General features: G+C 27.7%; 1 protein-coding gene across 4 annotated transcripts in view; it reads left to right on the top strand.

Moving 5' to 3' along the window:
* Positions 1–1,571: 1,571 nt before the first annotated feature.
* The window catches only part of LOC107452910 (ubiquitin carboxyl-terminal hydrolase 47), a 97,938-nt gene continuing 82,564 nt past the window's right edge, over positions 1,572–16,945 (top strand). The window contains exon 1 of one of the 4 annotated variants that reach the window (XM_043052876.2): positions 1,572–2,122. In XM_043052876.2, coding sequence (XP_042908810.1) covers positions 2,084–2,122 — 39 coding nt within the window. In that variant the 5' untranslated portion in view covers positions 1,572–2,083. Of the gene's footprint in view, positions 2,123–14,746; positions 14,900–16,945 lie in introns of those variants that run through there. The other 3 variants (XM_071180440.1, XM_043052877.2, XM_043052878.2) reach the window with 3 other exon arrangements.

The raw sequence follows: 16,945 nt of genomic DNA on the forward strand, positions 1-16,945 counted from the left end.
TTCTTTGGGAAAGAGGGAATAATAGCGGATAAATTTCTACTCCGGAGCTACGCACGCGACTCACTCCGTAACTCCCTTTAATATTAACTTATAATTTTTAAACTTTGCCAGAAATTAAAGTTTTATATACCAAGCAATTGTATAAAAGGAAATTTTTATACACTAATTAGGGGGCACATAATGGTCCTAAATAGATTTTGTTAATTAACCAAAACGAAGTTCTTTAAGCTATATATTCGTGGAAGCAACGTGTGAGTCGTGGTGTGGTTGTTAGCTCCATGGGTAAAGAAGTTTGTGGACTCGGTGTTCAGGGGTTCGGTCCTGGTCCCGGATAAATTTTAATTTTTTTTTTCTATTTACTTTATTTTAATTTTTAAAATTTATTTTTCGATATTTCAACGTGAATAAAGTGTTATATATATAAAAATAATTATTTTTCGTTGGGAAAGTGAAAATAATAGCTGAAAAACGGATAAATTTCGACTCCGGAGTTACGCACACGACTCACTCCGTAACTCCCTTTAATATTAACTTATAATTTTCAAACTCTGCCCCAGAAATTAGAGTTTTATATACCAAACAATCGTAAAAAAGAAAATTTTTAAACTCTAATTAGGGGGCACATGATGGGCCAAAATAGATTTTGTTAATTAACCGGAAGGAAGTTCCTTAAGCTATATATTCGTGGAAGCAACGTGTGAGTCGTGGTGTGGTGAATACTCCATGAGTAAAGAAGTTTGTGGACTCGGTGGTCATGCGCTCGGTCCTGGTCACTGATAAATTTTAATTTTTTTTCTATTTACTTTATTTTACTTTTTAAAATTTATTTTTCGATATTGCAATGTGAATAAAGTGTTATATATATAAAAATAATTATTTTTCGTTGGGAAAGAGGAAATAATAGCTGAAAATCGGATAAATTTCGACTCCGGGGCTACGCACACGACTTTCTCCGTAACTCCCTTTAATATTAACTTATAATTTTTAAACTCTGCCAGAAATTAGAGTTTTATATACCAAACAATCGCATTAAAGGTAATTTTTATACACTAATTAGGGGGCACATAGTGGGCCAAAATAGATTTTGTTAATGAACCGGAAGAAAGTTCTTTAAGCTGTATATTCGTGGAAGCAACGTGTGAGTAGTGGTGTGGTTGATTGCGCCTTGGGTTGTTGTTGTTGTTGCTGGCCCACACGGTTAGCGGAGCTAAACCAAGTCCATGACTCCAGAGACTCTGAGTTAGTCTGTAACAAAATGTGGATCTGAAAAGAGGTCCACTTTAGAGATATTTAGGCATTGAAGTATATGTTCAGGAGTAGCTTGTTGGTCGTTACCCTTAGTGCAAACAGGGAAAACTCTTGAACCATAACTGAACAACATAGTTCTTAGGTGACCATTTCGAAATCTTGATATAACCGTCTGATCCCGCCTACTGCACTGAAGGGTCGGGCTGCCACCTGGGTGGTTGCACTGATACCAATGATGAAAAGGAGGGGCCACAGGATCACGAAGCCTGTTAAAACGGGAGGGGAACTCCGAGAAAGTCAGAGATGCCGAAGAATGCAGGGGCAGATCAGTTCCGCTCTTAGCCAAGGAGTCTGCAATCTCATTACCCTCAACATCGACATGAGATGGGATCCATTGCAAGTGTATATTATGGGAGAAACACTATTATATATATACATACATGGTAACCTATAGTTCACATTGGCCCCCTAATTTGTCTATAATTTTTTCCTATATTTCGAGCTTAGAATTCTTTTTTTCACTATTGAACATACTTCATTGAATAGTGAAGTGACCTTCCGGGTCCGAAGATTGTGAATTTTGACTCGCAGGTAGCTCTAACCTCGCAGATCACCTTAGTTGAAGCATATCAGTTTGAATATAACCTAGAGTTTGAATTAAGGCTAGATTCTAGAACTTCGTTTCGATGACGTTTTCTTTTCTTTTATCTACAGCTGGCAATGCGCAGATAGCAATGTTTTATGCTGCTGCTGATGGTGGTTTTGTTTACAATTTAGGTTAGGCATGGCTGTATTAAAAGTGTCAATTATCATGTCAAAGTGAAAAGATTTCGCTATGCTTCCTGGAAAAAACAGTCAAGTAGTGGTAATCCCCGTATGTTGCTAAATTTTTTTTAACTGTCCTATTATTTTTTAATTTACCTTTTTTTTTATTAATTACTGTCGACACAATAAAAGTTAAGATCTCATTATTTTCACTGTTTTGTTATTTCATACTTTCATTGCGCAGTTTCTTAACACTTCTTTTAAAAATAAGTTCTTATTCATATAACTTCTTTAAAAAAAGAGTATAATGATTTCCATTCCATTGTTTTTTAAATTGCGTTCTATGGAAACTGTAACATAAGGAAATTAATGCATCTCATGATTTTGAGTTACTAATGTATTAAACCAAATACTTCTTTTTTTTTCTTCTAAAGTGCCTCAGAATCTCTTGTATTGGAAGTTTAATTAAATTTTCTTTTTTTTTTGCCAATAAAACATAACATTTGTCCTCTTGAATTATTAGTATCAGCATTATTTAGTATATGATAAACGTTTATGCAATGTAAGTTCGTATTCTTATTATTCGTTAGTTGTTTTAAGTGTTTGTAAATGTTCACATTAGTCATTTCTTATATTGACGTAGGTTTGATGTACTTTAATATCATCTGCCAAGCAACCTAATCCAGTATTGAGTGGTAAAATGTAAATACTTGAGTTGTAATATTAATTAAGGAAAGTATTATATTATCGTTTGGAAAGTAATTTAGGTTCTAGCATTAACTGGAAAAATATGAGCATTTGAATTTTTCTATAATTTTGCAAATGACTTGGAAAGAAATTTAATGTTAGCTAGTCTAGTGGAAAAACTTTAGTCCTTAAATTTTACTATAATTTTCGTCATGTATTTAACATAGTGTGTTGAATATTTATATTCATAATGGGTACTCAATCAAGGTGTTCAACAATTCAGAGCCTATTGATGGATGTTTCATTAATAGCACTTATTATTTCAAGCTACCATTCCAAAGATGCAAAAGTGTTTTAAGTTTGGAAAAAATTAAAGGAATATATTCATCATCATCATCATAGTTGTCCAGACAACCCAATGTGAGCCAATGCCTTCCACTGCAGTTTTCTCCATGACTTCTTCCGATTCACCTTTGATCTCCAATTCTTTTCATTAATTGCGAGAAAATCAGACTCCACTGAGTCAACCAATCTGTTCCAGTGGGTCTAAAAAGCAGTATCTTTTTTATTGTATTGTCATCACTCATTCGAATCATGTGGGCCATCCAATTCATTCTATTTATTTTTATGTATTTAATAATATCAGGTTGCTTATAAATCTTGTACAGTTCAAAGTTAAATTTCCAGTTCCTTCTCCAGTTTTTGTTTTCATTTACACCACCAAGTATACTCCGCAAAATCTTTCTCTCAAATGTTGCGATACAATTTTCGTCCTGTTTTGCCATTGTCCAAGCTTCAAAAGCGTATGTCAAGACTGGCCAGACAAGAGTTTTGTAGATCAAGAACTTTGTTTCTCTAGAAAGAAACCTACATTTAATAAATCTTCTCAGCCCATAGACAGCCCTATTTGCCAGATAGAGTCGGTTTTTTATTTCAGGAGAAATTCTGTTGTCAATGGTGATAATTGATCCTAAGTCAGTAAAACTCCTTACTGTTTCAAATCTATAAGAATTTATTTCAAGATAGGGGCCAGGGACTATGTTTCTTGAGAATAACATATATTTTGTAAAGGAATATATTACCACAGTGTTTTCTATGGGTTATGCTGTTTGAGTTGTTCCCCTTTGTTTTGTGTTTGTCCCCTAGGAAGCAACGTGTNTTGAAATTAATCAGGGCCCTGAGAAATCCCTGAATTTTGCCATAGGGTACTTCAAAAGTACTTGATTTTTTAGGAAAATTAAATGATACTAATTTTTCTTACAAAACAGCAGTAAAAAAGTAATAAATCAATTCAAAGAAAAATTATACAAATTCTGATAGATGCAGTTTTTAATGTTTGAAGTGAAAAGGGATTAAAGAAGATGCAAAACTTTTCTCTCCTACATTTTTCACACCAGATTATTTTATTATACTTCTCTCTGATGTTTTGAAACCTGAAATTTCTAGCAAATTTTAGGTTTTATAGTCATAGTTTTCGAATGATATATGTCTTTAATCGATTTAGAAATATGTTCAACATGTTAACTTCATTATTATGACATGTTAATATTGTTACCCCATTTGTTCTTTTAATTTTTGTACGAAGGATAATTAATTTTTTATCATTTATAATCTAACCTTTACATTTAGTTTTTAATGCTAATAAATAAAATTTAATTCTACAGGTTTCATTGATTATGAATAAACATCACCGTGATTCACATTAAACTGATTCATGGTTTACTGATTGGAACTCATATGAAATGTTCTACGAATTGTGATTTAAATGAAAGTGATTAATGAATCACATATCAAATATTAATTTAAAGTGATTTGCAAAATTCTCATCAGGAGTCAGGACTCACATTAAGGTATTTTATAAATCACATATCATGATTCACATTGAAGTGATTTATCAATCACACATCACGATTTCAATTAAAGTTATTTCTGAATCATGTAATGTGATACATATTTAAGTCATGTCTGAATCATACCTCACAATTCTCATTCTAGTACTTCACCAATCATGCATTACGATTCACAAAAGAAAGATTTAAGAATTACCACTCACAATTCTCATCAAAATGATTTAAGAATCACACATAGCTGTTCTATATTAAGCACTTTTTGAAGCACAAATTGCAATTTGGATCGTAGATCACTATTTTCATGAAAACTATTAGCTAATCATGCAACAGAATTCTCATCAAAATGATATAAGAATCACACATTGCTTGTTCTATATTAAGCACCTTTTGAAACACAAATTGCAATTTGCATCATAGATCACTATTCACATGAAATCTACTAGCTAATCACGCAACAGAATTCTTATCAAAGTGATTTATGTATCACACATTGTGATTTATGTCTTGTTAGTTCATGTGTTTTGTTTCATTTGCTATTCATATTGTTCCGATTTAAGAAACATACACCACAATTCAATATCAATTTACAAATCACACATTGTGATACGTGATTTAAGCAATCTTCGAGACTTACTTATAGTTTATCTAGATTCGTATAAATGCGATTTAAAAATTATGCTTAGTAAAAATTATGTATATTCAAAAAATTTTAAAAATCATGCTTCACATTTTTTAAAGAAAATAAAGTTTGGTAAGTCTTAGTTATTTGTAAAATATTGTTCTACAATAGATTTTATTATGTTCAAAATACATTACTGATATTCTGAAGTAACAAAATAGATAATTTGTTATTAAAATTGAACCAGATATTTGAAATGGATATATTTTGATATTTTATGTAATTATATACATTTCCTGTAACCTAAAATTTGAACTAACATATAAAAAAGAAAGCATTTTTATTTTAATAACCGTGCAACTACAGAAATTTTATCAATTATTTATTATGCTTGTTTAATGTAATATGCATTATTCATTCATTCAGTTTCGCTAATTCTAATTCACTTCATTAAATTTTTCATGAAAAGTTTCACTGATGCTAGTTTTTAAAAGTTGGCTAGTACCCTATGTCATTTGCAGTCTTTCTTTTTTTTTGTCATTTGGAATTTTTCAAAGTGATTTGAAACAGCAATATAACTATCAACCATTTGTATTATTAGCTGATAAATTTAATAAAGAAAGAAATTTTGTTGTCAAATAAACATTGTGCTTTAAAAATACACAATTTCTGCTTCTACACATAATTGTTAAATCTGGTTGACATGTACTTTAGCATATATATAGTAATTCTGAATAGGTCCTTGAAAAATTTGATTTTAGGTCCTGTAAAGTCATTGAAAAGTCCTTGAATTTTTTTAAAAAATTGAGTGGGAACCCTGTTTAAGTTTTCTGTGCATCTTACAAAGACAAAACATGTTGGCATGATGTACATGATTGTTGCAGTTTCTTTTTTAACATGGTGCATAGCGTTTTTAAAAAGTGCTTAAAGGTGCTTATTTTTTATTTTCGTTTTCTAAAATTAAAGGTGCTTTTTTTCATTGGGTGTTTTTAAAAAGTACTTAATTTTCCCTTTTCCAAAATGAGATTTTTTCTTCTTTACCTTGTCCATTTTCGCAACGTATTACGCAAAAGCGTGCTTTTCACATTGTTCTATTCAACGTTTTCACAATTCATTCAATCCCAAAATATTTTGCCGTTCCATCTGTCCGTAGCATTTGAAAGAGCTAATCATTTTACATGTTTGATGAAATACTCAGGAGTCTGCACGATTGAGCTGAGTTCGATGCTGAGCTGAGATTGAGTCGATTGAGCTGAGTTCGGTGATATTATTACACTTTTATGTGCAACTCTGCTGTATTCTGCGAGATATTGTCAATTTCAGGATTTATTTCCCACTCTCTGATCATTTCCTCAATCATTTTATAATAATGGCTAATATAATCAAGAAAAGAGTTCTTTGTCAGAAACTAGTTATTTTAATCATGATCATGTAAAATGTGTGAACATTATTTTACATGTTGTTAATGTATATTGTGCTTAAGAAGTACTTAAAAGGCACTTATTTTTTGTTGAAATATTTGGCTATGCACCTTGTTTAAGCTTACTCTTTCACTTGAATATAAATTGAAATAACATGTAATGTGTTCTACAGTGTCATCTTCCTTCCTGACCATAAAAACAAAAAAATACAATTCACTGAATTAAACCTAAACAAGTTGTTAAAAAATTTAATGTTTTGTAAGAATCTAAGTTATTTTAAAGACTGTAAAAAGTTTCTACACTTCAACCACTGAAAAATAGTTGGAAAAAATCTTAATCCACAGAGCTTTTGGTGAAGCTATGAATTCAGTGTCTAAGACAGATTTTTCCCGAGCTACATGATTCCAGTCAGGCAGGTATTGAAAGATTAATATGTGGCCAAATGATCCACTCTATCATTACTGCTATGGCCCATGAGCATAAGAAAAAAAGGACTCCTCCATAACATGCTTTTTCTACAGAAACTGTATTAACCTGCTTCCCTTACCAAATTTTTTGAAAAAAAATTCAAAAAATCAAATTTTTTTTATTTTCTTAACAAATACAAGGAACTAAAATCAAACATAATACGCAAGTTTTAAGTTGAAATTATAATATTTTTATGTGTAAAAAATATCTAATTTACCAACAGTTTGCTATCATGAATTATCTGTGGCAAATGAAAAAAGGTAAATATTAGACTTTGTGTATGTTCACATCTTCATGATCTGAAAAATCATCTGCATTAATTTCACTTTAGCTCGCGAATGACATTTTTTTACTCTTTTTTTTTCTAGGTAAATTCATCAACCATCATATATATAATTGTGCTGTCTGTAGTCCCACAAATAGCAAAACTTCCAAACAAATATTGGCAAACTTCCTTCAAAAAGTCCTCCACGAAGGCAAATTTGTCCCAATACTTGATCCTAGAGTTTTTTTATTTAATGTGAAATAGGTTTTTGCTTCTCCTATTTATTTTAGATTAAAATTTCAAATTAAATGTTTTCCTCGAATTTCTTCCATATTAGATCCTGATTGTTCCAACTGTGATGTCAAGAAGTTACTGCCTATTGCTTCCAATAAATGTAAATAATATGCATTACACGGAGCTTACTATACATTTAATCCTACTCTAATTGCTCGCCTATTGTCTCTTTCGCAAGCTTCTTCCAGGACTGTAGGATTTTCGCTGTTTAGCCTAAATCCATGAAATTACCAAAATATTAAAGTTCTGTAACGTATTCTAAAGTAGATAAACAATATATTCAGAGTTCTCCCTAGGAATAAAAAACTGCAGCTTGCTTCTGCACAGAATAGGACTGTTTGAGTTTTGAAAGGACACTCATGACCCTTAAAAAAATTTTTCAAAATGTTTAATATTATATAATAATTGAATTTGATCTTCAATTTTTAAAAATAACCCTCTTATACTATTTTGTGTGTATATATTTCAGAAAGTAATTCTCACTCATTATCAAAGATGTTATATCTCTGGGGCCAAATATCATCCAGATTTTAACTATATAACTTAACAACATAAGAGAAATCTTACTAAAAATTAGGAAGGAAATTAAAATTTAAATAATTATCAACAACGGAATTAATCAGAAATGGACTTTTCATTAAAACAGGTGGTTAAGAAGACAACTTTTTCCAGAAAAAAGCAAGAAGAAAAGACAGTGTTTTTGAGGGATGAGGACATGTTTTTCCAAAAGGGACAAAAAAAGTGCCATTTATCAAAAGGCACCTTTTTAAAAACGCTTGGAGAGAACACTATATATGCATATTTTTATTCACATACTTTATTTACTAAAGTTTTTCCTTGATATATCACATTTTTTAGCAATTTTTTTCTGTATTTGTTTACCATTTAATGACTTATGATATTGTTGATAATTTAATACATTATGATGCATAGGGTCAGGTGGAGTAAAGTTGCTAGGATATGTTAAAAAACTATCTATTTTCTCCTTTAAAGTTGAATATAATTTATTTATATTTTTCTAGACATTTACTGGGATTCTCGCAAGAATTTTTATTTCAGTTTTAGAAACTGATTTTTTTGAAAAAAAAATTATTCTTTACAAACTATCTGTTTATGATTAACTTATAAAGTGTGTTTAAGCTATTGCTGAACTTTCTTCTAATATCATTAAAAATTGTCAAAAACTATTTAATTTTGGTTTAAACTGAGAAAGGAAGAACAGATCTACATAGAAATTTAAGTATAAATTTTAAAATTCTATTTATTAGTTGTTTTCTGAGGTGGGCTAAAGTGAGTATGGTATATAGTTAGGCTTAGCTGAGTGTTGTATGACAGATATTTTTTTTTTTACTGTGTTAGCTTTAGCATTTAATGCTCTATATTCAGGATTGTCATAGGCTAATAAAATGCAACTATTTTCGGCATGAGGCTACTATGGCCACTTTTTTGCCTGAAAAGGCTAAAAGAGTAAAGGAGACTATTGGGAGTTTTTTCTGTACTGTGATTTTAATGGTTTGGTTTTAAGCATTATTGGTGAAGTTGAAGTACTTTTCAATGGTGGTATATGCAAATTAATATTTACTTTGTGCAAGAAAAGTACCCTTAAAGTGGAAACATAACCATTTATGGAAGCATATTATGGAAAAGTTGCTATTTATCAAAGATTTTGATGAATAGCAATTGAATTCATCAATGAATTATCAATGAATGCTATTCATCATTCATTGATATTATTTGAAAATTGCAGACATCAAAAAAGTTTTTACTTTGTTAACCAAATGACTTTTATCTTTGTAAGGGGCTTAGCACAAATAGTCATAATCCAAAAGATTTCTGAATCAACACAAATATCCATGAATATGTAGTCTAAAACTTACATAAAGACCTTATTCAACTTCTAAATGTCAAACTATTAATATTTTTGCTTGTTAAAAATAATTTATATTAATGTTTTATAGCTAACATTTTAATTTAAATAAAGAATTAAGTGATTTTATTGCACGGTTGCAATCAGGGTTGAAAAGTTTTTGACAATTGACAGTTTTATCTGTCATGTCAAAAACCCTTTTGGACGTAGTTTTTGACAAGTGTCAAAAACCAGAAATTTTTATGTAAGAATAATTATTAGCTATTACAATAATGAAGTAGTATTTATAAATAAAGATACAAATAAAATTATAAATGATCAATCGATGATGCTTGTGAATTATTTTGATGTTAAACTCTCCATTTGACAATTACTGTCAAAAGCCCAAATTTTTGTGTAGAAAATATTAAATAATTATAAATAAAAATGTGTAAAATTGTAATTTATCCAATATGTTCATTTTTTAAAATATTTGAAAGCAGAATACATAAACAATCATCTTAATCATTGTATCTAAAATCATTTTCATTTATCCATATTTTAATTCCTTCTTTCTTTCTCTAAAGCATACAACAAAAAAAAAAAAATTGAACCACTCTGCACTCTAAGTTAATTTTTTAGTTTTGTATGAACAAGACTGAAATTCGAAATTATTATTTCTCAATTGATACTGAGCTGCATAGTCTGGAAAGTAAATATAATATATCATAGTAAAAAATATGGATTTATCGTTTCTTACGAGACACAAAAATAAAATTTTAAGAAAAAAGTATTTTGTGAAATGATTCTACATTTTTCCTTAAGGGGACGCGGTACCTTTTCTTTCAAATCTTTTATTATTAACCTTGGTAACAATTTATTGATTGAAATATATTCTTAAGGATTATGAAGAACTTATCCTAAATTCAGAAATTTGAAAAAAAAATTTTTTTTTCATTTTTTTTAAAAAATTTCAAAAATTTCAACTATTTTTTAAAACACTACTCCTCTCTCAATTTTCCTTATTTTTCCATGAAACTTTTACAATATCATCATTGAAAGGTGCTTAACAGAAAATGGTATTCATTTTATAGAGAGATGTTTAGAAATTTTGAAAAAGATTATTTTCTGAGGCAATGTAGCGTAATAGCATAAAAATTCAAAAATTTCAAGTTCGACAATTTTTTAAAAAAAAAACTTTCAAACTGATTAAAAAATCCATACCATTTTTCAATCATCATAGTATCACAAACTTGTGTATCAAATATCTAAGTATTTCAAGCAATAGTAAAAAAGCCTTAGGCTTTTATAGAAGGCGGAAATTTAGAAAAATTGGTTTTGAGAAAAATGGGTTTAAATTGAATATGTGAAGGTACCGCAAAACCGTGGTAAATTTGGCTTGGACAGACCCCTGTACTTTAACTATTAAAGCAAAGTTTCAATTAGCAACCGTAATTTTAATTTAAAATTGTGATTTCATTTTTTTTCTCTTGATTTTTAAAATGCCAAAATAAATGTAGCAGATTGTGTTTATAAATGTAGTCTTTAATCATTATATTTTTATATTAAAATATTCATTTTTAATTCTATACCAAAACAGATAAGTTAAGCTAAAAATTTTTTTTTTTAAAATCTGTGTACTCATTGGAATTTTTCCCCACGAAATGTCTTTATAGAAAATCAGATAATGTCAAAGATACTGTAAACATATTATGAGAAAAGAATACCAATTAATGACCGTACTGCTTCAAATAGACTTTGAAAGAGTCTGAAAGGGAAGAATGACACTATATCAGGAAAAAAATATCTGAATTCATCAGCCTTTTTCTTCCTATTTTTGGCATATTAGGGTACTAATTTCTTTTTAATATAACCTCAAGCTTCAGAGATATACATTTCCAGCAATAAAATATAATGTAGATTTTAATTCCATGCTTTTTCATTCAAAAAGTAGAATTTTAATTAACTTTATTTGCATTATTTTTTGAAAAAAAAAATAATGTTTATTAATTACCTTCTACAGCTATGCTAGTCTATATGAAAACAGCATTAAATGTTTAGTTTAATCTGTACTTTCAAATGTGTTGGAATTTAACACACACAAAGAAGGAAAGTAATTTCGTTAACTAAAATTAATTAATGCAGCAATTTATTTAAAATAAATTTTTAAACTAGGAAAAGAAAATAATAAAAATATCAATAATTTAAAACACTGTTTTTTAGCTTCTAAAATCAATATATATATTAAAAAAAAATAATTTAAATCAATAATTTAAAAAATAATAATAATTTGATTTATATCAAGCTGATTTAATCAACAAACCCTGCTAGAAAGTAGAGGTACTAAAGCTATTATAGCATAATAAAATAACATGTACCTAACTATGTTATTTATTTTAATAACTGCACTAAATATTAATAGTAATTTAGTTAAAACCTTGATTGATTAAAAATTAACCCATTTAAACATTGACATTTTTTATAAATTACGCTCATTTATCAGTGAACTAATTGAACATTAATAAAATTGACATTAGTTGACTAATATTGGAAAGATTCATGTATATATTAGCAGGAGTGCAGAAAATTCTCGGAGCCTAATATTCCCAATAAACAAGGTATCTTTTTAAAATCAATTGCCACAAAAATTTTAGCTTTTTTTTACAAAAAAATTTTTTTTTTTGGAAAATAAAGTTTATATAAGAAAAAAATTCATTTGATTTTACCCAATGAATAAACTAGCATATGTGTTATTAAATAATAGAAATCAAAATATATTGTAATAGTAGTAATTTTTTCTAATAAATTTAAGGTAACAAAAGAAACTCAAACTATAATAAATGCATAAATTGTTGTTCTCCAATGTTTTTTTTAACAAGAAAGTTTTGCAAAGCGTCACATTTTTTAACAAAACATTCTGTAGGAATTTTTTTAGACCAAAAATTTCCCCATGGTTGCCTGAATTTCCTCAGAAGTCAGACATATTCTGCTCACCAAAAAAATTAACAAAGATTGAGAATCAATAAAATAAAAAAATTTTACGTTGAGATCAGACAATTATTGTGTACACTTTCATTTTATTTAATCTAAGAAATCTGCCTGAATTAATAACATTAAAGAATTAAAATCAATATTTTTATTGATAATAACTAACAACTGATAGTTATTGCCTGTAATACAATAAACCAAATAGTTATAAAATGAGTTTTAAAGTATTAAAATTGCCATTAGAAGAACCAGTTTATAATTTTAATAATTGTTGCAACATTTTTTAAATATGAAATATAATGCAAGTAATGTGTATATTTTAGTATCTAATAAAATGTCTCCAATGTCAAAATTTCCCCTGGTTTTTGACATTTTTTGGTAGGTTTTTGACTCGTTATATCAAAAACCAGTTTTTTTATGTTAAAAACCCACCCTGATTGCAATACAATAACCAGCTTTATTTAAATATCAAAAAATAAAAAAGTTCTATTTATCTACCACTACCTGATACTTAACTATTCAGTTTCTTTGTCTCTTCTGTAAAATTAGTTTTGTTTAAAATGACTGGTTTTCGAAATCATTGAATCTATTTTTTGGGAGCTATACCAACAACAGTTTCTAAAAAATATATATTAATACATAAGGGATTGATTTGTTAGTGTGAATTAATAATTAATTATAAAATTTGTTTACGAAATTCTGAATATTTTTAGCATATTTAACCAGGGTTGGTGAGATTTTGCCGCAGGTGGAAAAGACCATCCTGGCAAAACAGGTTTTTGTCAAGCAAAGCGGCAAAAACCTGTATTTTCCAAGAGGAGAAGACAAAAACACATTTTTTATTCAAAATTATTCCTAAAATTGAAATATATACTATAAATATATATAATTTAAAAAAAAAATAAAAAATTATTATTCCATAATTAAATCATAATTTATTAATTTATCATTTTAGTAGTTTAAAACATTATTGATCAGAAGATTAGTGATTATTCTCTTTTTCCAGTGAGATGAACTTATTTTAAATTAATATAACTATAATTTAAAGCATGAAATGTCTATCAACATGTGTAGTTAATTAAAATATACAGGTATCAATACAATATTTTAAATTTGCACAAATTCAATACTTTATTCATCATCACAATACAATTTGTGCTATCTCAACATATCATAACAGAACACTAGTTTTGAAACACTATTTAGAGTCAACCTATTCCGAATTTTAAAATGTACAAATGAAAAATTCAAAAACACTCTTTCAATGGCAGAAGGACATTAGTGTAAATGAGAAATTAATTCTTAAAATTCTCGGGAAATTTCACAAGAATTTAAATTTTGTGGTTTTGTTTGCATTTTGAAGTAATATTGGGAAATGAGGTGATTATCAAAATCTATCTAATAAAACATCCATCTTAACTTTCTTATGTCTCTCTTTAAATATAGTGTAAGAGTGATATGTAAGATAATACATACCAAAAGTTATTATGAAGAAGTAAAAAAAAAATAAAATTTGTAAAAAAACATTTATTTAAGGATTCTAAAATGAAAAAGAGGTCAAAAACTTTCAATCTTCTAAATATTATTACCCTTATATTAATTACTAATATTTTAAAAATAATTTTTTCATGTAATGTATCAAAATTATTATTCCTTATGATTGATTTAAATTTGCTTCAAGCATTTTTTAATATTTAATCAGCAATTTAGATAATTTGGTTTTTGCCGGTTTTTACCAGGTTTTTGCCACTGTCCTGGCAAAAACTCCAACCCTGTATTTAACTAATTTATTGCATAAATATAAAAATTGTTTTTAGCTTGTCAATATTGTTTTCTTGACTGAAATTTAATGTATTGAAATGGAGCTATTAATTTTATGAAAAACTTAAAATACGCAATAGTATTTTAATAGTAATGAGATATATTTTAATCATTTATAAATATTGTTTACGAAATTATAATTTTATTTTCTATTTAATAACCAGTTATTTTAGACACATAATAGTTTGTTTTGTCTTTTCTAAACTATTTTTGGTTTGATGAAATGCATTTATGAATTGAAGTGTAAACTGTATTTTTATGGGTGCTTAACTGATAATCTAAGATTATGAAGGGTGGTCGACTGTGTGTATTTTTTTTTTCTTCCTGTCTAAAATGATTGGATGTTGGCAAAGAATAGAATTTCCTACTTTCATCATTGGTGCCACATGTTCTATTAATAGCTTCTTCAGAGCAGTCTCTCTCACAACCCAATTTTTTTTTTCTCTCTTTCCCCAAGTTGCCAAAAGTGTGTGTTAGAAGCAATTTCATTCTAAAATCTCTTAAGGGTTATTTACCTTCAAAATAATTATTTATTTTAACATAGTACAATGCTAATGGAGTTTGTCCTTATTGCATAGGATTGTTTATTTACCTTATTGTTTCCTTGCTTATTGCTACCATAAACAGGTATTTGTGCCAATTGTTGCATAATAAGTGTAGTAGTGTCATGTTTTACTTTTGATATTTAGTTGAAAAAGTGCTGAAAATTGTTATTTCCATATTCTTTGATGAACAAATTATTATTCAAATTGAAAAACTTGAGTTTTTATAGAATAATAGTAATAATCAAAACTTATTAAAAAAATTTGGTAAAGTTACAGCAATACCATGTTAAACTTTCTTAAGTTATTTTCCTACTATATATTTTTCTTAAAATGTACACTATAGCAAAGGAAGTTAATTCTGATTGCATATCTGTTCGCTAATTGTTAATTTCTTTTCTTGTTACTAATTTTAACTATTTACACATTTAATAATTTATATTTACGCAATACTTAAGATAATTTGTAACTGATAATTAGCACTTGTAATATTTAGGTCTGTTGTTCAAAAATATTTTAATGTGTTAAAAGGACTATAGTGAATATTTGTAAAAGTAAATGTGAAAAATTAACTGTTATCTTCATTAAACTTATGAAATTAGTTTTTTTGTGACGAGAGTTTCGCGCAGTCACTACGTACTTCTTAACATGTAATTGAATGTTTATTGTGTATTTGTATCGTAAATAAATTTGAGTCTAAATTTTTTTTAAAACTTTTAAGTATTTGATATCAGTAATAAGGAAATAATTATGAAAAATTTAAAAACTTTTTGTGTTTCTCATATTTTGTAATTATAAATAAAGTTATAATAAACATATAAACTATGCCTTTCTTATTTCAAAATCGAGGAAAATTATTTTCCTTTAAATGTTAGCTGTTAGAGATGTAATCTTACTGAAAGGTTTTATGTTCCATCTTTCTAAAAGTTTTTTTTTTTTCAATTTAAAAGTGATATTTTTTAAAAATATATTGATTTTGAAATTAGCCAATAGTATCAAGAAAATTAAACAGGATCTGACTGATAGTCATTGTCACTCTTTATGGATGTAAGGCCAAGTTTAAAATGCAATTGTTCTAGTAATTTTATTTATTTGACATTCTTGCGTTTTAGCCGTAGTTTGTTTTTGTAGTAGTTTTTAACTGCATAAACATTCTGAAATTTTTCAAAGTTGTTTTAATTTATAGCATTATTTGATCAGCTTTACTAAATTATTTAATTTCATTTAAATTTTGGTCAGCATAGCTAATTCAGGTTATAATGCCATTAAGCATTCCATTCAATTAAGTTTTTATCCGTTAGTTTTTTTGCAGCAAGAATGATTTCAGCTCTTTTTCTCAACCTTTTAAGGTTTGGAAAGATCAGGGATTTTTTTAAGAAAAAGGAATTCCCAACCCACCTGGGGTTTTTGTCAAAACCCAGAGTTTTATGGGGGTTTTGAATACGGACTTTTTTTTTTTTTTACCAAAAATGTTTTAAATTTTAAGTCCTGAATCCTTCAAAAGATAGTATTTGTTCTTCTCAGAACAAATGCTGCTATCTTTTTTATCTTTTTTAACAAAAGTTAAGTGTTTGGTTTTGGTAACTATCACTTCTTTTGTTGCACTAACCATTTTTTAGGGAAGTTTTAGATTTTCAGATTATTTGTATTTTGTAATGACAAGCTTTTTAACAGGTTTAAATTTAAAATTTTTAAATTAAAGCATCCCAAAATTTCTTATTGCTTTAACACAGATTTACTGGAGTCTACTGGGATAAAATTCGCATTTTTGTTTGGTTACCATTACAACTTTATCTACAATTTAGTTTTTTAAATTCTTATTCAACTTTTGGTTTCTATAAAATTACGTAAATATTTTTTATCAAACAGATTGTTTAGTAGTGTAAGCTAATTCCTAATTGAAAATTTGTATCCATTACTTAAATTGCGAATTTTGACCGGAAACTATTTTAAAAGCTTATTATATAATTCCTATAATAATAAATATAATATAATTCCTATAATAGTAAATACAATATTTACTCATTAATAATTGCAAAATGTTAAGTTAGGTAATTCATTTTCAATATGGTTGTCATAAAATGTCACCTAATAATTTAATATTACAGGATTATTTCGAACAATAAAAAAA

The sequence above is a fragment of the Parasteatoda tepidariorum genome, chromosome 4 (genome assembly GCF_043381705.1).
Source record: "Parasteatoda tepidariorum isolate YZ-2023 chromosome 4, CAS_Ptep_4.0, whole genome shotgun sequence".
Classification (NCBI taxonomy): Eukaryota; Metazoa; Arthropoda; class Arachnida; order Araneae; family Theridiidae; genus Parasteatoda; species Parasteatoda tepidariorum.